The sequence below is a fragment of the Trichechus manatus genome, unplaced genomic scaffold (assembly GCF_000243295.1).
Source record: "Trichechus manatus latirostris isolate Lorelei unplaced genomic scaffold, TriManLat1.0 scaffold00092, whole genome shotgun sequence".
NCBI lineage: Eukaryota > Metazoa > Chordata > Mammalia > Sirenia > Trichechidae > Trichechus > Trichechus manatus.
Window position 1 is genome coordinate 6,095,924 of NW_004444028.1, and position 18,932 is coordinate 6,114,855.

At 41.5% G+C, this 18,932-nt stretch overlaps 1 protein-coding gene across 5 annotated transcripts in view; it reads right to left on the reverse strand.

Moving 5' to 3' along the window:
- Positions 1-18,932, reverse strand: part of VPS8 (VPS8 subunit of CORVET complex) — a 227,130-nt gene that overhangs the window by 165,204 nt on the left and 42,994 nt on the right. For all 5 annotated transcript variants that reach the window (XM_023736800.1, XM_023736796.1, XM_023736798.1 and 2 more), the window contains exons 11-20: positions 18,441-18,594; positions 18,278-18,337; positions 16,626-16,733; positions 13,243-13,323; positions 9,061-9,231; positions 6,865-6,939; positions 5,840-5,875; positions 4,883-4,973; positions 4,411-4,457; positions 3,115-3,204 (exon numbers count right to left, since the gene is read on the reverse strand). In XM_023736800.1, coding sequence (XP_023592568.1) covers positions 3,115-3,204; positions 4,411-4,457; positions 4,883-4,973; positions 5,840-5,875; positions 6,865-6,939; positions 9,061-9,231; positions 13,243-13,323; positions 16,626-16,733; positions 18,278-18,337; positions 18,441-18,594 — 913 coding nt within the window. The remainder of the gene's footprint in view (positions 1-3,114; positions 3,205-4,410; positions 4,458-4,882; positions 4,974-5,839; positions 5,876-6,864; positions 6,940-9,060; positions 9,232-13,242; positions 13,324-16,625; positions 16,734-18,277; positions 18,338-18,440; positions 18,595-18,932) is intronic.

Here is an 18,932-nt window from a genome sequence, read left to right on the forward strand (position 1 = left end):
TCTTTTTAGCAGAATGAGATGTCCAACAGATACCCAGATGGTTAAAAGCACATGATTACTACAGTTCCTCTGTAAGTTCTGTAATCGCTATTAGACACCAGGATCTAGAGTTCCTGTCTGCTGAGCTTCTTTAGTATTTCTCCAACAGAACATTACTTTTGGTCCAGCACAGCTAGATGGTGCCTGGCTACCACCACCAACTGCTCTGACAGGGATCACAGTAGAGGGTCCAGGACAGAGCTGGATAAAAATGTAGAACAAAGTTCTAACTCACAAAAAAAGACAGGACTTATTGGTCTGACAGAGACTGGAGAAACCCCAAGAGTATGGCTCCCGGACATCCTTTTAGCTCAGTACTGAAGTCACTCCTGAGGTTCACCCTCCAGCCAAAGATTAGACAGGCCCATAAAACAAAACAAGACTAAATGGGCACACCAGCTCAGGGGCAAGGACGAGAAGGCAGGAGGGGACAGGAAAGCTGGTAATGGGGAACCCAAGGTTGAGAAGGGGAGAGTGCTAACATGTCGTGGGGTTGGAAACCAATGTCACAAAACAAGATGTGTACTAATTGTTCAATGAGAAACTAACTTGCTCTGTAAACCTTCATCTAAAGTACAATTTAAAAAAACAAAAAACAAAAAAGCACATCACTTTTGTTCCTTTCTTCTTTCATAAATAACCCCAAGAGCTCTCTCCACGTTTCTCCTAGCACAGTGGTCTCTAGATTACACCACACCCTCAGCCCCTCCCAGCCTTCCCTATTAGATGACTCTGTTCAACACAGTAGACCCTCCAATGGCGAGAGCTCTGTCTTGAGCGCCACTGCGGCATCTACTGGTGATAGGTGTCCTCGTGTTAAAACAGGACACTTCCTTTGTATCTGTACTCTGAGTATTGGCATACAAAGATACCTGTATACATGGTTTTCTTCCCAAATGCTTTCTTTCTGCTATACGTTTTCCTCCAAAGTTACCGATTTTTATAATTTTATCTGGGCTTATTTCTCTTTTTCTATTGATAAACTTAATGAGCTTCCATCCAAACAGAGTAACAAGTCACTCGGCCAGAGCTCAGTACTGTGGCATTAAAGAGTACAGTTCAGGAAACCAAATCCTCCTCTGATACCACCCAGATGTCCCTTGCCATGTCTACCCTTGTCTTCCACAGTTACAGGCCTCAAATGGAGATACAACAAAAGTTACAGCCCGTGACTAAACCAAAACTAAGAAGTTTCCTGAATACAGTCAAACACTTTGGGGGACAGAGTAGCATGGGGGACCATGCTTTCAGGGGACATCTAGGTCAACTGGCATAACAAAGCTTATTAAAAGAGTGTTCTGCATCCTACTTTGGTGAGTAGAGTCGAGTCTTAAAAGCTTGCAAGCCGCCATCTAAGATACTTTGATTGGTCCCAACCACCTGGAGTAAAGGAGAATGAAGAACACTAAAGACACAAGGAAAGTATTAGCCCAAGAGACAGAAAGGGCCACATAAGCCAAGACTTCATCAGCCTGAGACCAGAAGAACTAGATGGTACCTGGCTACCACCAATGACCGCCCTGACAGGGAACACAACAGAGAGTTCCGGATGAAGCAGAAGAAAGGCGGGGTGCAGAACTCAAATTCTAGTAAAAAGACCAGATTTAATGGTCTGACTGAGACTGGAGAAACCCCAGAAAGCACAGCCCCTGGATTCTCTATCAGCCCAGAACTAAAACAATTTCCGAGGCCAACTCTTCAGACAGGGATTGGACTGGACTGTGGGACATAAAGTGATATCCGTGAGGAGTGTGCCTCTTAGCTCACGTAGATACAAGAGAACAAAGGGGCAGCTTCTGTCCGGAGGTGAGATGGGAAGGCAGAGAGGGTTAGGAGCTGGTTGAATGGACATGGGAATCAGGAGTGGAAAGGAGGAGTGTGCTGTCACAGTATGGGGGGAGCAATTAGAGTCACATAACAATGTATCTATAAATTTTTGTATGGGAAAAAGTAAAAAAAAAAAAAAAAAAACTTATGGCCCGCGTCTGCTCTTCAGAACTTCAAAACCACTAGATTTCTTCTTGATATTTCAGTTAATCCACAGAAGAAAAAATTATTTTGACTAGACTGTAAGCTTTAAGATCACACCAAAAAAAAAAAAAACCAAACTGTTGCCGTCGAGTCATTTCCGACTCACAGCGACCCTATAGGGTTTCCAAGACTGTAATCTTTATGGAAGCCGACTGCCACACCCCTCTCCCACGGAGCGGCTGGTGTGTTTGAACCGCTGACCTTCTGGTTAGCAGCCGAGCGCTTTAACCACTGCGCATCACAGGCACCATGTATATTTTACTCACTATTACACAGTGCCTAGTACATATTAGACCATGGGTCACAAACTATGGCCCAAGTCCTGCCCTCAGTCTGCTTCTGTGTGGCCCACAAGCTAAGAATGGTTTTCATATTTTTAAAGGGTTGTACCATTTGGCCCTTTTTAGGAAAAGTCTGCTGACTTCTGTATTAGACACTCAAATATTTGTTCAAAGAAGGGAGGGAACTCTAGGGATAGGCAGGAAGAAACAGATCTGCAGCAAACAGAACTGGAAATCACTGACAATGGAAAACGCACATAATCCTGCACAGGTCTTGAAACCATTCCTTGGCTTCCATTTTGACTGAGTCCCAAGATAGACTAAAGGTCTTCCATTAGCTTATTTTAGTACCTGATCTATTCCTGAGTCATAGGTGCTCCTGAGAGAACTAAATTTAAACCTCGGCAGTACATCTCTCCTCCAGTTAGCTGGCAGCCTAGCTAACACAGATGCTGGCCATCAGCAAGGGGTCAGCCACTGGATGGAGTCAGTGTACAGGTCCGTGTCCTCATACACAAATCCTTTCCTTCCATGTAGCACTAAGCAGTACGAGCAACACTCCACAACACCTGACTCCTCTGTTCCCGTGGGACTGGGCTCTTGTGGTTCCAAAATTGGATCATTTAGAAGACGCCATAGGCTCTGAAACAAAATGCTGTTCACTGAAAAATGTTTAACCCGAACATGAATGTCACGTGTGACATGAAAGAGCTGGGTCAGACCCGTCGATAGCGACATCACCAGAAGCACAGCAGACGGGTACCTGAAAATGCTGCTCCATCACCTGGATTTTGCCCTGTTCTGGACACTTCTTCAGAGCTCGGTCTGCACAATGGAACAGGACTTCTACCATCTGTGAAGAAAACAGCTTTGCATAGAAATAAATTACATCTCACAATGTTTCAGTATTTAGTATGTTACAGTGGTGGCCCATCGAAAGAAAGGACACAGAATCAGCCTTTGTTATTACATCAAAAATATAATTTAACTATTTGTGGCTTTCTTTCCTAATTTTTTTTTTTTTTAAACCTTGGCCTAATTTCTTTCAGCCTCAGGGCTAGTACTAATATGCTAATTTTTCCTAAGACATATTCCCAGGTTCTAGACTATAGTACATACAGTAACTATACTGCTCAAACCAAACCAAACCCCTTGCCAGAGTCGATGCCGACTCATAGCAACCTGTAGGACAAAGCAGAACCACCCCACAGGGTTTCCAAGGCTGTAATCTTTATGGAAGCAGACTACCATGTCTTTCTCCCATGGAGTGGCTGGTGGGTTTGAACCACTGATCTTTCAGTTGGCAGCTGAGCGCTTAACCACTGCGCCACTAGGGCTCCTTACTATATTGTTCAGGAAAAGAAAACTTACAGTTAAGATCCTCAACAATTCTCTGCTGTAGGCCTGTCCCTAAAGAGCACAGACAGCCAATTGTTTCTGGCAGATTCTGGGGAAATCAGCACAAGTCTAAGCAGTGGACAATCTCTTCTCCTGTCTTCTAAATGTTGATACTAATTTGGAATATAACTTTTACCAAAGTGTTTACACAGTTAAGAAAAAAAAGCAGGGATGACTACCATAAATCAATCTGACCAGGTCTAGAGTAGGAAAATAAGGCTAATATTATCATTAATCAGATTAATGCTAAATAATAAAGCATTAACCCTCTGCTATCTCAAGCAGGAAAAAACATCTGGATGTACAGTATTACTCATAATTACTAGTCAGTTTATAAAAACTAACAAATGTCAACATATTTATGGGATATAAATAGTTCAGAAATTATCCACACCCCTGGTTTTTCCTCCTTTCTGCGGCCTATCTTTTGGCTATTTTATTACTTTATTGTCATCATAAGATAGTGAACAAGGGGAAAAAAGAATAGATAAGAAGGAATTTAAAAGGCATTCAAGATAACAGCAGGGAATTATAGCCTGACTTTGTTATATCCACTCTCTCCTCAACTGTAGCCACCTACCTAACCATGCCCAAAGATACTAGCAAACATCAAAGGCAAACCTGTACTTTGGTCTAGAAAAGACCCTATTAAAAAACTCACCCGATCTGCAACAACAGCCTTTCGCTTACTGGCATCCCCGGATAATCCTGCAGAGAAAGAAAATCCAGCACAACACAAAAGTCAGCCCACATCTTCATGGGCGAAACTGCTCTGGTCTTCTCCTCACAACTGGTGCTAATAAGGGATATAATTATAACAAGCCTTAGGTATCAGAATGTTTGCTAACATGCCGTAACAGAAACCACTTCACATCTAGTGGACCAGATAGCAGATCGATGTACTTCTCTTTGGTTCTAATGGTGAATTTTCCTTGTAAAATTAAAGAATTCTAAGTGGTATTTTAAGTTCTATTCGCAGTATTTATCATTAACCTTCTTTGCTGGAAGTCTGCAAGGTTCTGTTTATAGAATATTTGAACACTCAGCTAAAAGTGTTCTACGAATGATTAGCACCACTCATTCTCTCTACTCCACAGAGACAAGCTCCACCACACGGAGTCCTGCTGACTTACCCACTACGGCTTTTGCTTTTCCTTCGTGGAAAGACCACGCAAGAGCCAAGGCTTCTGTGAGGCAGTCTTGTTTCAGGAGGTGATCCACTCTCTGAAATGAACAAACGACAGATGCCAGACTCCTTTATCTGACCAACAACCAGTCAGAACTCCTGTTCTGCCTAATACTTTTCCAGAAGTTGTTAAATAATAAAACTATTCTAACAAACACATGAATATCTTAGTTCCAAGAAAGACAACTTCTTGAAACACCAGACTGTATAGAGGGCTAGCGTAGGCAGCCATGGGGCTTAGACATGAAAAGGGGGAACAGCCAGCAGAAACGGCTTGGTGTTTTATTACAACATTCATTCACCCCCTCCTCCTTAGTAACGAATCCCAAGATTATTTGAGACAACATTATACCAGCTAAAGGACATTTCTAAGACTCCCTTTAACCAGCCTGGCCGCTGTGACGAAGTTCTGGCCAACGATAAGTGTGTTTTATATTTCTGGGATGTAACCTCAATCAGGAGGGGGCAGGCCCTTTTCCCTTTCCTCCCTCCTAGAATGTGGATTTAACAGCTGGAGCTCCGGCAGCTATACTGTGCCATAAAATGACCTTGCAATCAGAATCCACATACAAGGACAGTGGAACAGGATAGTTTACTAAACACCACAGAGCCTTCAAACTAGCCACAGACTGCCTACTTCCAGACTGCTTTTATGTGACACAGATATCTTGTTTAAGCCACTGTTATTTTGAATTTTCTGACAGATGCAGTCAAATCTAATTCTAACTTATACAGTCAGTCAGCTTTATCAAATCAAGTACCTATCAGCTAGAACGGTTTTGATGTACACTTCTGAAATTAAGAAGCGCAAATCCAAATAATCTTTTTTTCGCAAAATCAAAGCAGAAATGTTAAGATGCTATCAACTCAGCAGCTCGAACACAGAAGATTACTTTGAACTCACCTCTCTCCAGCTCCTCAGCATCATCACATACACAGACTGGAAAACAAGAAGAAATTAAAATGTTCATCTTCAACTGACTTGTTTGGGAGACACGTTTGTCCCAGTTCCACATCCTATTTTTACAGTCTCTCTAAGAACTTTTCACCCCACAGTTAGAAGTATATCTTAAAATTTTATAAAGGGTCTTTAACGGCCACATTAAAGAGTAAATCAAAGAAACATTTAAAGAGCAGTAACTCCACCATTCAAGAAGGAATTGATTGCATGGACAAGGAGAAAAGGAAAGCCCAAGTTCGTCCCCCAATAATGACTTGCTAATATTTTGGTTCAATTTTAATAATGAAGAAATATTTCTCCATATTAGGTTAAAAAAAAAAAAAAAAGCACAAGCAGACGCAAATACAGAAAGTTTCTATTCCAGCAATTCTGTTCTAAGTAAAACATCTCAGTGCATGTTAATCTATCCTAAGCTGATCCAAGGCCGCCTGGGTGATGCAAATAGTTCACTGCTGGGTTACTAACTGAAAGGCTGGTGGTTCAAGACCAGTCAGACAGACCTCAGAAGAAAGGCCTGGCGATCTGCTGCCAAAAGGTCACAGCCACTGAAAACCTATGGGAGTGCAGTTCTACTCTGATACACACGGGGTCATTGCGAGTCAGAATCAACTCGACAGCAACTTTTTTTTTTTTAAGCTGATCTATGCTAAAGATCATCTTAATTACTTGCTAAGGTGTCTCCCCAGTCACGAAAACATAAATGTGAAGGAAGATTATGAAATCATATTCCTGAATCAAGAAAATAAACGCCCTATTAGTCGGAATCTAAACAAAAGTAAAAATGTGTCTAAAAGTGGGGGGAAGAAATTAATTAGCTAAAAATCACAACTACTTAACTCCTGAGAGTTTTGGATTACTGCTCATCAATATTCACTGCACAACACATAGCCCTCTTTACTAACAAACTTCCTTCGGCCCCAACGACCCTGGCACACACACACATACAGAGTCACGGAGGGGAAGCTTACTTTTGTCCCCAAATAAAAGATCTGACCACCATAGCTACTGATGGATTGATAACAAGCCTTCTCTCCAACCAAAGCCTGTAAAAAAAATAAGCAAAAAAAAAGAGAATTACATGCATTAGAAGTCTCATTAAGTTTTAAAGAACATCAATTACAGAGACAACATTTTAGGTCAGTATAGTTTCATCTCATAAACGAGTGGAGAAAAGACGCCAATCAAGCGCCAACCTGAGAGCTGAAACGGCAGAGAAGACCAAGGGTGAAAAGTAATCCTCTGCTTACATATGGCCTCTTATCTTTCAGAATAACGCAGAAAAGGGAGAAACATGCCAACTTTGAAATCAAAAGGAAAACTGTCACACCTGCCCTTTATTGGACGACAGGCAGTCATTGCTTCAGGCAAAGAATAGAGCCGACTGAAAATGGCGTTTCCAAGTTCTTTGAAATAAATGTCAACATAAAACACAAGAGGAAACAGAAGACAAAGCGGCACAGTACGTGGGAGGCAGCTTTGCTCAGCAAGACAGAAAACAGACTTACACTCAGATAAACCTAGGTTATGAATGCTGGCTCCGCCACCTCCTGGGTGTGGTCTGCAACAAGTTAAACCCTCTGACACCTCACACTGCCAGCCGCAATGTATGAGAGTTCCAGTCTCTCCACAGCTTAGCCAACACTTGTTACTGTCTGTCTTTTTTATCACAGCCATCGTTGTGTGTGTGAAGTGGTATTCGTTGTGGTTTAAGTTTACATTTCCCTAACGACTAATGATACTGAGCATCTTTCATAGGTTTGTAGTTGTTAGACACCGTTGAGTGGGTTCCGACTCATAGCCACCCCACGTACAACAGAACAAAACACTGCCTGGTCCTGCACCCTTCTCACAATCGTTATGCTTAAGACCATTGCTGGAACCACTGTGTCAGTCCATCTCATTGAGGGTCTTCCTAACTTTTGCTGACCCTCTACTTTACCAAGCGTGATATCCTTCTCCAGGGACCGATCCCTCCTGATAACATGTCCCAAGTACATGAGACCAAGTCTTGCCATCTCACGTCTAAGGAGCATTCTGGCTGTACTTCTTCCAAGACAGATTTGTTCAATCTTCTGGCAGTCCATGGTATATTCAATATCCTTCGCCAACACCACAATTCAAAGGCACCATTTTTTCTTTGGTCTTCCTTTTCATTGTCCAGCTTTTGCATGTATGTGAGGTCACTGAAAAGATCATGGCTTGCGTCAGGCACACCTAGGTTTACTAGCCATTCATATATCTTCTTTAGTGAAAATATCTAATCATATCTTTTGCTCATTTTCAAAGAAGCCATGGTGGTGCAGTGGTTAAGCGCTTGGCTGCTGCTCCACAGGAGAAAGATGTGGCAGTCTGCTTCCGTAAAGATTACAGCCTTGGAAACCCTACAGGGCAGTTCTACTCTGTCCTATAGGGTCACTATGAGTTGGAATTGACTTGACGGCAACGGGTTTTGTTTTGTTTTTTAAAGAAATTACCCAGGGAAGCATCACGATAGTCTAAATCTTCTGCTTAAAGATTACTGGTTTGATAAACATGAGATAGTAATTCACAATAAGTTCATTGTAAACTATCTGTAATTGCTTGAGGCCATTACTGTGGTTGCTTACAATTTAGTAAATTAATACCAAGGTCATAACTTTTGTTTGAGTCTTCCCTCTCTCTAGGCTCCTACAATTCATCTATTCCTAAGGAATCTTCTTTTTCTCAAAGTCATCTCTGTCTTTTAATACTCACAGCTACTGTAACTGTTCGAGTACTTCCTATATCACCCAAATACTTCCAAAGCCTCCTAGGCTACCTGTGTCCCGTTATTCAACTCTCACACCTATCAGGCTTACTGCCACAGATTAAACTTTCTAATGTTGCAATTTCTTTCTCTCAGATTTTCAATGCCACTTCACTATGTTAGTATAAAAGTTTAAACTCTTTGGTATTACATTAAATTAGTCACATTTCTGGACAGAACTAACAGAAATTACAGTTTTAGTTCCCACTCCTGAATACTGACACATACACCCAGGCCCACTTCAACCTAGCGGCTGTTAAATAAACACCTTAAGACAGAAAGATACCTCCCCAGAGTTCCTACTTCTAAAACAAACCAACAATAACAAAAAAATACCAAGCTTCTCAAAAACAATACCAAGCTAACAGATGGTGCTTACCAGCGCCTGGCTAACGTTTCCTCCGGTGGCCAATGATTTGAAATGGCTGCTGTTGTAGACCAACTGAACTTCTGAGATTTCCACTGTTTCCAATTCCTCTTGAGTTTGGCGATCAACCACGTGCAACTTCTCCACACTGTCCAAGAGCACCACTGTGCGCGAGTTGATCCACTGCAATGGAAGCACGTGACAAAACAAAGTGAGGCCCAGCCTGCATCATCATTCGGGACAAAAGCAAGCAAGCTGGGCCACTGAGTTCAACTACCTCGAGGACCTTATCCATTTACTAATTTAGATGGTAACACAATCACAGCAAGAACGACTCAGTACCAGCTCCGAGAACAGTGGGTGCACAACTCAGTACTGAGTCTTGGCAGTGTTGAAGTGACGCTTTCGTGGCATTAAAGGTTTACTAGGCTCTTCAACAGTGAGTAGAAATAGCCAGAGAGTTGACACAAAGGGAAGAATGTAACCACTGCCGCTGAACGGTACGTGTAGAAACCGCTGAACGGGTGGGTGTTTGGCTCTATTTTCACCAAAAAGAAAATACTAAAAACTACATCTTCAATAGACGTATTACAGGATATATTGGTTTATATAAAAATTTTCAAAAGGTGCGTTAGCACAAACGACTTAAGCAAAGTAACAAATTTTGCATTTCTAGTTTTTATGACCATTAATGAAATAAAAGGGCAAATCATACCTCATAAACCTAGCAGGTCAAAGATTGATTGTTAGCAATGAAGCATTACATATGTTAAAGTAGAAGCTATTTAAAATACGTATTTCCTTCAAAATCTCCCTAAAAATTATGGGAAATTTCTTTGTTCTTTCTATTTTTATGCATCTTTCAATATTTTTTTAATAAGTACTATTATAATTTTAAAATAACTAATTTAATAATAATTGACAACTCTTCTAAAAGATGTCATTTTGACAGATTTCATAGGTTATGTATAAAATAAAATTTCTAATTTTCAAAATATTTTTTAAAAAATCTCAATCCCTCTCCAAGAAATAAATGAAATCTTAAAATTTTCTCAGTTAGAACTCTAAATTAGCCTGACCAAAGTGACTCCCCTGTACTTTCTCTCTAGTATTCATGCTGCTTTATTTATATGACCTATTGCATGTTATCAAAGATTAATTGCATGATATACTATATCAAAGACAACCAAACTGATAATGGATCAATATTCTTTTAATATATGCTAAAGATATACCCTATCACTGTATAAAGGTCAATACAAAGAAAGACTGGCTTCTTCCCCCAACCAAAAAAAATTATTCCTCAGATTAACAGGAGTTTGATACTCAAATCTTTGTACCAAACAAAAAAAAACCAAACTCATTGCCGTCAAGTCAGTTCCAACTCACAGCGACCTACAGGACAGTGCAGAACTGCCCCATGGTGTTTCCAAGGAGTGACTGGTGGATTCAAACCACCAACCTTTTGATTAGCAGCCCAATTCTTAACCACTATAAATCTTCTAAGGAGCTCTTATAATATAAAGTCCTTTCTTTATTACTTCGCCTTGAAAAATAAATTATCATTTAAGAAAGACACCTTATGTAGCCTTCTAAAACCTTAGTCAGTGCTAGCGTTTAAGTGCTTTCAGAGGTCAGTGGGCTAAAAGAGGACGATGACAGAGATGAAGACCACCACCAAAGGCGTAGCAGTTATCCTGAGGTGGTGCTGATTGTTAGCTGCTGTTGAGTGGATGCTGACTCGTGGCGACACCATACGTGCAGAGTAGAACTGCTCCACGGGGTTTTCAAGGCTGTGACCCTTTAGAAGCAGACTGCCAGGCCTGTCTTCCGAGCTGCCTCTGGGTGAGTCCAGGCTGCCAAACTTTCAGCTAGTAGTCAAGCGCTTACTCGTTTGTGCCACCCAGAGTTAAACCAAAAAAACCAAACCTGTTGCCATCGAGTTGGAGTTGATTCTGACTCATAGTGACCCCACAGGACAGAGAAGAACTGCCCCACAGGCTTTCCAAGGCTGTAATCTTTATGGGAGCAGACTGCCACATCTTTCTCCCACAGAGTGGATGCTGGGTTCGAACCATTGACCTTTCAGTTAGCAATCAAGTGCTTAACCACTGTGCCACCGAGGCTCCTTCCACCCGGGGTTGTTGTCGTTAGGTGTCGCTGAGTCAGTTCCGACTCATAGCGACCCTGTGTACAACACAGCGAGACACTGCCCGGTCCTGCGCCATCCTCACAATCACTGTTCTGCTGGAGCCCACTGTTGCCGCCACCGCGTCAGTCCATCTCTGTGTCTAACGCATCCAGGGTCACACCCTCACAACGGCAAACGTTGACACTGTTGCAAACAAGCCCTCTAAAGGCCACTTTACGAAGCGGTGCAGCCAGCGGTCACATCACGGATGTGCCAACGGACGAGTGACAACACCGTGTTAGGAGAACGGCTACCTGCAGTTGGGGAAAAACCTTCCGGTGGCAGGACCATACGCAGATTTTTTAAATGCTGTTATCTCAAACACCTTAAGCTGAAGTGATGATAATGAATTCCAGAAAACTGCTAGACGATTCCACGAGGGACAGTGGTGGTGACAGAGACGCTGATGTCTCATACTCACAGGAGGAGTCTGAACAAAGTCATCTCAGGAAACGTGTGGGAAAATCATGATTTAAATCAGTAGTCTAAACGTGAGTTTAAAATGCAATGCACAGCTATATAACAAATCATCTATTATAAATAAAGATCTCAGTATCTCATCTCTATCCTTAAAAGTTAAATATGATCAAGCTGGAGAAAAAGCTTTTGTTAGCCTTGTCCTTGGAAAAAGGAGGTTGTCTTATATTGAAGGATGTCTATATTCGTGTCAATAGGGAGCCCTGGTGCTGCAACGGTTAAGCACTCAGCTGCTAACCAAAAGGTCAGCAGCTTGAACCTGACAGTGGCTCCACAGGAGAAAACACCTGGCGACCTGCTCCTGTAAAAGATTTACAGCCCTGAAAACCCTATGAGGCAGTTCTACCCTGTCCTACAGGACTGCTGTGAGTCAGAATCCACTGGACAGCAACGGCTGTTTACATTCATGCAGATGTAGAACGTGTCACTGGATACCAGATACCAATGTGCTAAAAGCATTAACGACAGAAATACAGAAATATTTTAATTTACACTATCCTCAAAACTAATACACTATTTAAAAATGAAAAAATAAAATTTGATACAAAAAGAAATCCTCTTTCTTTTTTAAACCAAGAAGTCACTCAGGACTGAGATGCATGGTAGAGAGAGAACTCTTTGCCAAGTGTTTGGTAACAAGGAAAGAATAGGTTGCATAAACTCCTGAACCCCTTAGGACCAACTCAGAAATAGAAAAACATGTTTCCAGAGAAAGCAAGGCAACGGTCCGAAAGGGATCACTGGAATTCCGCTTTGATGTGACCAGGCCATTGAAGACAAGGCCCCTGGTCCCGCCAGGGCTCAGCAGGGCATAAGGCTGAGAAGCAACAATCACGTGGCATCACGCCTAACTTGGACTTCAGTCAATATAAGCAGGATTTCACTTCTATCCATATTTTACATGATCCTAAATGTTATATGTCTCAGTCATCTAGTGCTGCTATAACAGAACCACCACAGGTGGATGGCTTTAACAAACAGAAATTTATTCTCTCACAGGTAATAGGCTAGAAGTCCAAATTCAGGGCATCAGCTCCAGGGGAAGGCTTTCTCTGTCTGCTTTGGGGGAAGGTCCTTGTCATCAATCTTTCCCTGGTTTAGGAGCTTCTCAACGCAGGGACCCCAGGCCCAAAGGACGTGCTCTAGCCCAGCACTTCTTGCTTGGTGACAGGAGGTCCCTCTTGTCTCTGCTCGCTTCTCTCTTTTATATCTCCAACGAGACTGATTCAAGATATAACCTAACCTTGTAGATTGTGTCCTGCCTCATTAACATTAACTGCCTCTAATCCTGCCTCATTAACATCATAGAGGTTAGGATTTACAACACACTAGGTAATTACATCAGATCACAAAATGGCGGACAACCACACAATACTGGGAATCACGGCCAAGCTGACGTACATTTTGGGGGACAAAATTCAATCCATAACATCATGGTTCATGGCAGAAATCCCGTTAGCCTTAGGAAACCGGTCAGAATAATTACGTGAAAATAAATGGGGAATGTTACTCTGAATCATACTCACAGTGAAGTTGATGAGGTCATAGCACAGGTGAAGATGCTTCTGCTTAGTAACATGTATTGCTCCAGATTCATCACGCTTAACCTTGATGACGAGATAACAATCTAAATCAGCTATTATTTGAGAGACTTAAATACTTAATTATACTCCACTTATGAAATGATTCCCATCAGAATGTGGATAAGCCAAAAATATTGATAACTTAGGAAAATATTACACTAATGAAAAAAAAAGTCATTCCCACCTTGGTTTGTACCAGAATCCAAAGCGCTGGTTAGCAATCTAGTTGTATTAGCAAAGGCTACAGAATAATTTTCACTCTGTCATAATCTGGAAAAACCTGACTTTATCACATCAATGACTGTATTTGACTAGAGTTAAGGCATAAAATGGGATTGGTGTCAAGGGTGCAATGACATCAAACAAAAGTTCATTAACAAAAAAGGAGGTACAGTGATGAAATTAGACTTTTCAGAATTATGAGAAAAGGGCCCAAAACCACCCTAAAGAACCTTGAATTCCAACATTTTATTTGTCTGTGTACATATGTACTCTATAATCCTTGATCGTAATTCTTTCTCCACTTCTGCTCCAAAGTAGCAGAGCACTAAAGACAGACACAGCGAGTATGAACCTAACCTACTTGAATTTGGTGATATTCAATTCAACCTGACTTGGCTGACACGGCCCCACAGGAGTGTTCTAGACGTCTTCCTTTAAGTCCCAGTTCCTCTTTGCCTTATAGTTCCATCGTTTACAGTATCTGACCTTCCCTGATACTTTAACACAAAACTGAGACCACTTAATATGGGCCCTTCCTGTACTCCCATCTTCATGACATCACGTTCCCCATCAGAAAAGATGCTCAGGTGAAATGAACATGGAACCTGGAAGCCCTGTGTGTAAGTTCCACTACTCACAGCTGTGAGACCAAGTGCGAGGTGCTGATTCTCAGTCTCTACACTGGTAAAAGGAAAATAAGACAGCACCCAATTGTTCTCTGTGTTACATTTGGTGAAAGTGTTTCATAAACTGAAAAGATCAATGCCAACGTTATCCTAATATTTTTTAAAGCTCTTATGAAAGAAAATGACCTCACCTATACATACTCTAAATCCCACCTCCCTCCATCTCTGTTTAATACCACCCCTCCCTGGCTATCATATTCAATCCCTCCTTCTTAAAGACCCTTTTCCTTTTACTATCAAACGTGTTCCTCAAAAGGTTAGACAGGCCTATAAAACAAACAATAACACATGTGAGCAACATGCTTATTAGTTCCATCAAGTATATGAGAACAAATGGGCAACACCTCCCCAAAAGCAAAGATGAGAAGGCAGGAAGGGACGGGAAAAACTGGATGAAAGGACACGTGGCATCCAGGGTGGAAAGGGAAAGGGGGAGAGTGCTCACACATTGTGGGGATTGAAATCAATGTCACTAAACAATCTGTGTATAAATTTTTGAATCAAAAAACTAATTTGTGCTATAAACTTTCACTTAAAACACAATAAAAACAAAAAAAGTTTCTGACTTCCCACCTTAAAAACAAAACAAACAAAAAGAAACTTCCCCTTGATTTACTTTTTCTGGCTAGGATTTAATTATATTCCTCCCTCTTGCAATCAAACACACTTGTGTGAGTCTGGTCTTCCAGATATCCATTTCTTTTAACAAGGCTCTAAAATCTAGCTTCTATCCCCATTCCACTGAGAATTAGTCCTCTGACAAGTTTATAAAGAACTCCTTCTTGCTGTGTCCAGGGGTCTTGTCTTCAGTCCTCCTCTTCCCTCATCTTCCTCTGACATTATCCTGGAAGTGGTACTGTCCCGAAGTCTTCCCCTCCTTGTCTTCGTGTGACACCATACTGCTCTACGTCCCCTCCTACCTTTACATGACTTCATAGGAACTGCTTCTTCTGTTCCCTTTTCTCTTGCCTTTCTCTTATGTGACTGTCCTCCAAGGTTTACACATGCTTTAGCTTTTGACTTTCACAGCCTCAACTACCTTTTATATCCTGGAATTCCCATTATATCCTGGAGTTCTCTCTGGATACATTCCTTGATGTAACACTTGTAAGACCCATCTTCCCTTCCAAGTCAACACATTCAAATCTTTCCCAGACGTCTCCCCGCTCAAGCAATCTTCTCTTCAAATATCTCATGCTCTAAAATGCAAAGTCAGAAATGGGATCTTTCTCTCACTTCTTTTGGTTCCTAGATCCAATATGATAGGAAACCGTGTCTTTCCATCAAAATTCCATCCCTTCTTAATTCTCACTGCAACCAACCACCCCTATCTAAACAACTCACAGCTGCTTTATTACAAGAGCAAAATCTTCCATTTCCCTCCTAATTCCTATAATCTATTCTTTTTGCTACTTCTAGAATGACCTTCCTAAAATATCACTGAGGTCATATCACTTTATTTACATAAGAATCTGTGATGGCTCCCCACTAGCAATCTAGGGCAATACCTTCTATAATCTAGATCGAGGATCAGCAAACTTTTTCCATAAAGGCCCACACAGCAAGTATTTTAGACTCTGTGGGCCATACATCTCGGTCACACCTACTCAATTCTGCCACTGTAGCACAAAAAAGAAAACACAAAGCTTGCCTTCAAGTTGATCCTGACTCACAGCAACCCTACAGGACAGAGCAGAACTGCCCCATAGGGTTTCCAAGGCCGTACTCTTTAGGGAAGCAGACTGCCACATCTTTCTCCCGCAGAGCTGCTGGTAGATTCAAACCGCCCACCTTTTGGTTGGCAGCCGAACACTTTAACTGTGCCACCAAGGCTCTTTTGTGCTCTGAACTTATATGAACTTTTAATTCTTATCATACAGTTCAATCCTTAACTGTTCCCTCTAGTAGTAATAAGTGTACTGGTTTTACCTTTCAAACAATATCAGCTGTGAAAGGAGAAATTATGGTCTACACTACCTTCAATTGCCTCTTATGTCTATCACGGTATAGAGAATACAGTAGGTGCTCAATGATACTTGTTCTCTAATAAACATATATAAGGATAGACAGGCAAGCCTTAATACAGGCATGTGCACATTGATATGTTTATACATACACACCACTGTCATCGTGTGCCGTCAATTCTGACTCACAGCGACACACACACTGTTAATTTGTCAGTCGAAGGAGATGGAACTGAGAAATAAACTGTGAAGGAAGGGGCATGGAGCTGAGGGTCATCAGTTTTTTTTCATGTTCACCATTAGAACCTTAAATAAAAATTAAGTCACTCTCTCTCCAAAGAAGTACAATAGGATGTCTCTTTGACACAACATTAAATTACTGATAAAATCAGAAAAAACAACAATCTTATGATACAGGACTGGACAGCAGATCTAGCATCACGTTGGGACTTACCAACAGAAAGTGAACCACATCTCCTCTGCAGAAGGCAAGCATGGGATTCACATAGTTATGCACGGCCACAAAGTGCCAGGCCAGCAACGGAACACTGGAAGGATCCATCTGGGCGAGGAGAATGCAAAAAAACAAAGTCATCACAGTTAACAGAAAGAAGGACAAAGAGGAAACTCTAGTTAAAAACAGCCTGACTAGTGTTCTTGACACACCGTCTCTCAATTCCTCATTGAAATTCCAATGAAGCTGGGACTGATGGGAGGATTCATCGTGACAGAAGTTTCTAGGTTGATAGCAATGTTCTATACCTTGACAGTGGTTTAGGTTACAAAAACATATACATGCGTCAAATTTCAGCAAAAGTACAGTCAAGATTTGTGCATTTCATTCTATGTAAATTTAACACCAGTGGAAAAACCTAAACAAATACTGAATTCTAGCTAATGATATGTGTGCTGAATATTTAGGGGAAAGAATGCTGGTTCCAGCAATTTATTTTGAAATACATCAAAAATAAAATAGTTTGATGGGTGGATAGAGAGATGGATAAATGAATATATATGTATTAAAGTACAGTAAAATGTTAATGGTAGAATTTAGACAGTGGGTATAAAGGTGTTCAATGTAATTCAATTTTGCTATTTGTATGAAAATGTTCATAATAAAATGTTGGAAAAATATTAATAAAAACATATAAAAGACGCAAACAAATACCACCATGATAAAACTCAAGTAGACATTGAAGCTAACCCAATCTAAGCCAGCACTGTTATCTGCAACAGCAGGCCTACTTTCCCTGGAGCACAGAGAAGCACAGGGTACCAACAAGATAAACAAGAGTCATTTCCCTCAGCGTGGGGGCTGTTTTCTCAACTAGGCAGAATTCTGTATCATCATTCTCCACCTCCATCCCATCAGTACCTCGCCTCACAGACGCATTGTAAGGTCAAAACTCTCTGAAAACAAGCAAGCAGGAAAGAAGGGGGAAACTCGGGTGTACATAACACATCTTGGGAAGTATCATATCCCATACAAAGTAAAATACCAGAGGCAGGAGCCAAGAAAAGGGTATGGAGTGGCATCGTATCCTGGATACTAGAGCGGGATGGATTCTATCGGTGGTTCAGTATCAAAGCAGCAGTGAGAACAATCCTACCTCACAAAAACGCAGGTCTTTCAAACACTGGAAACTGGGGCTGCGAATCAATACATCAACATATCCTCCAGCTTTACATCTGATAAGGGATTTACTGTGATCAAATGGGCAGTAAGTGAGGCCAGGACAATCCATGCATAAAATTAGGCGTGATCACAAAGCACCGGGACAGCCATACACAGAGGCTGTTAAACTGATGTTAAAATCAAAAGCCAGCTCTATGCTGTTTATGACAGAAAAACTTAAAACAAAGTGACAAAGGGAGAAAAGTGTGGTGCCCATGGTCCCAAGGACACTGCTCTAGTCACCATCTTATGCTGCCTTGGTCACTTCAAGGGAAGTCCAGACAATGATCTTTGGAGAAATGACTATTCTACTGAGTTTTCTGACGATCCTACTGTTCCCTGAGCTTGCCACTCTAAGTCGTTTTCCCCAACTTCCGGACACAGCCCTCCTTTCCCTCCCTTCTGCCAGTAAGAGGGACAGGCTTACTCACCCGTCCATAGGGAAAAGTCATCCACACTTTCAAGGACGGTTTCAATCCAATGACCAGGATCTACAGGAGAAAACAGATTGCCAACTGTTACCCTATACGTTTCAAATCTTTGGTATGCAAAGCCTCTGAAAGTTATGAGGTTTCATTTTGTAAATACACCTGCCTTTGTTAGGGATGCCATGGCCAGTAACGAAAACTGCGTGATGGGATGATCTTTCAACTCAGGCTTAGAATGTAGAGGCTCGATACAGCAAACTTCACCCTTGGAACCACTGAACAGACATCTGGATTCACATGTTCTCACCCCCATCACTCTCCTGAAAATATAACCAAAAAAAAAAAAATTTCAGAATCAATTTAGCAATGATCCCAGGTACTGTCACTTCCAGCTTGGACTACTGCAATAGCCTCCTAACTCCTACTCTTGTCCCCAACAATCCAAACTCTACTTGACAGCAGCATAGTCTTTTTAATATGTTAAGATTTATCACTCTTCTGCTGAAAACATTCCAATGACTTGCTATTGTACGTAACATAACACCCAAACTCTTTACCCTGTGTTTAAAGGCCTACGTGATCTGGCATCTGCCTTCCTCCTAGCCCACTACTGCTGTTGCTGACAACGTTCTGCTCCAGCCACACTCGCCTTATTTCT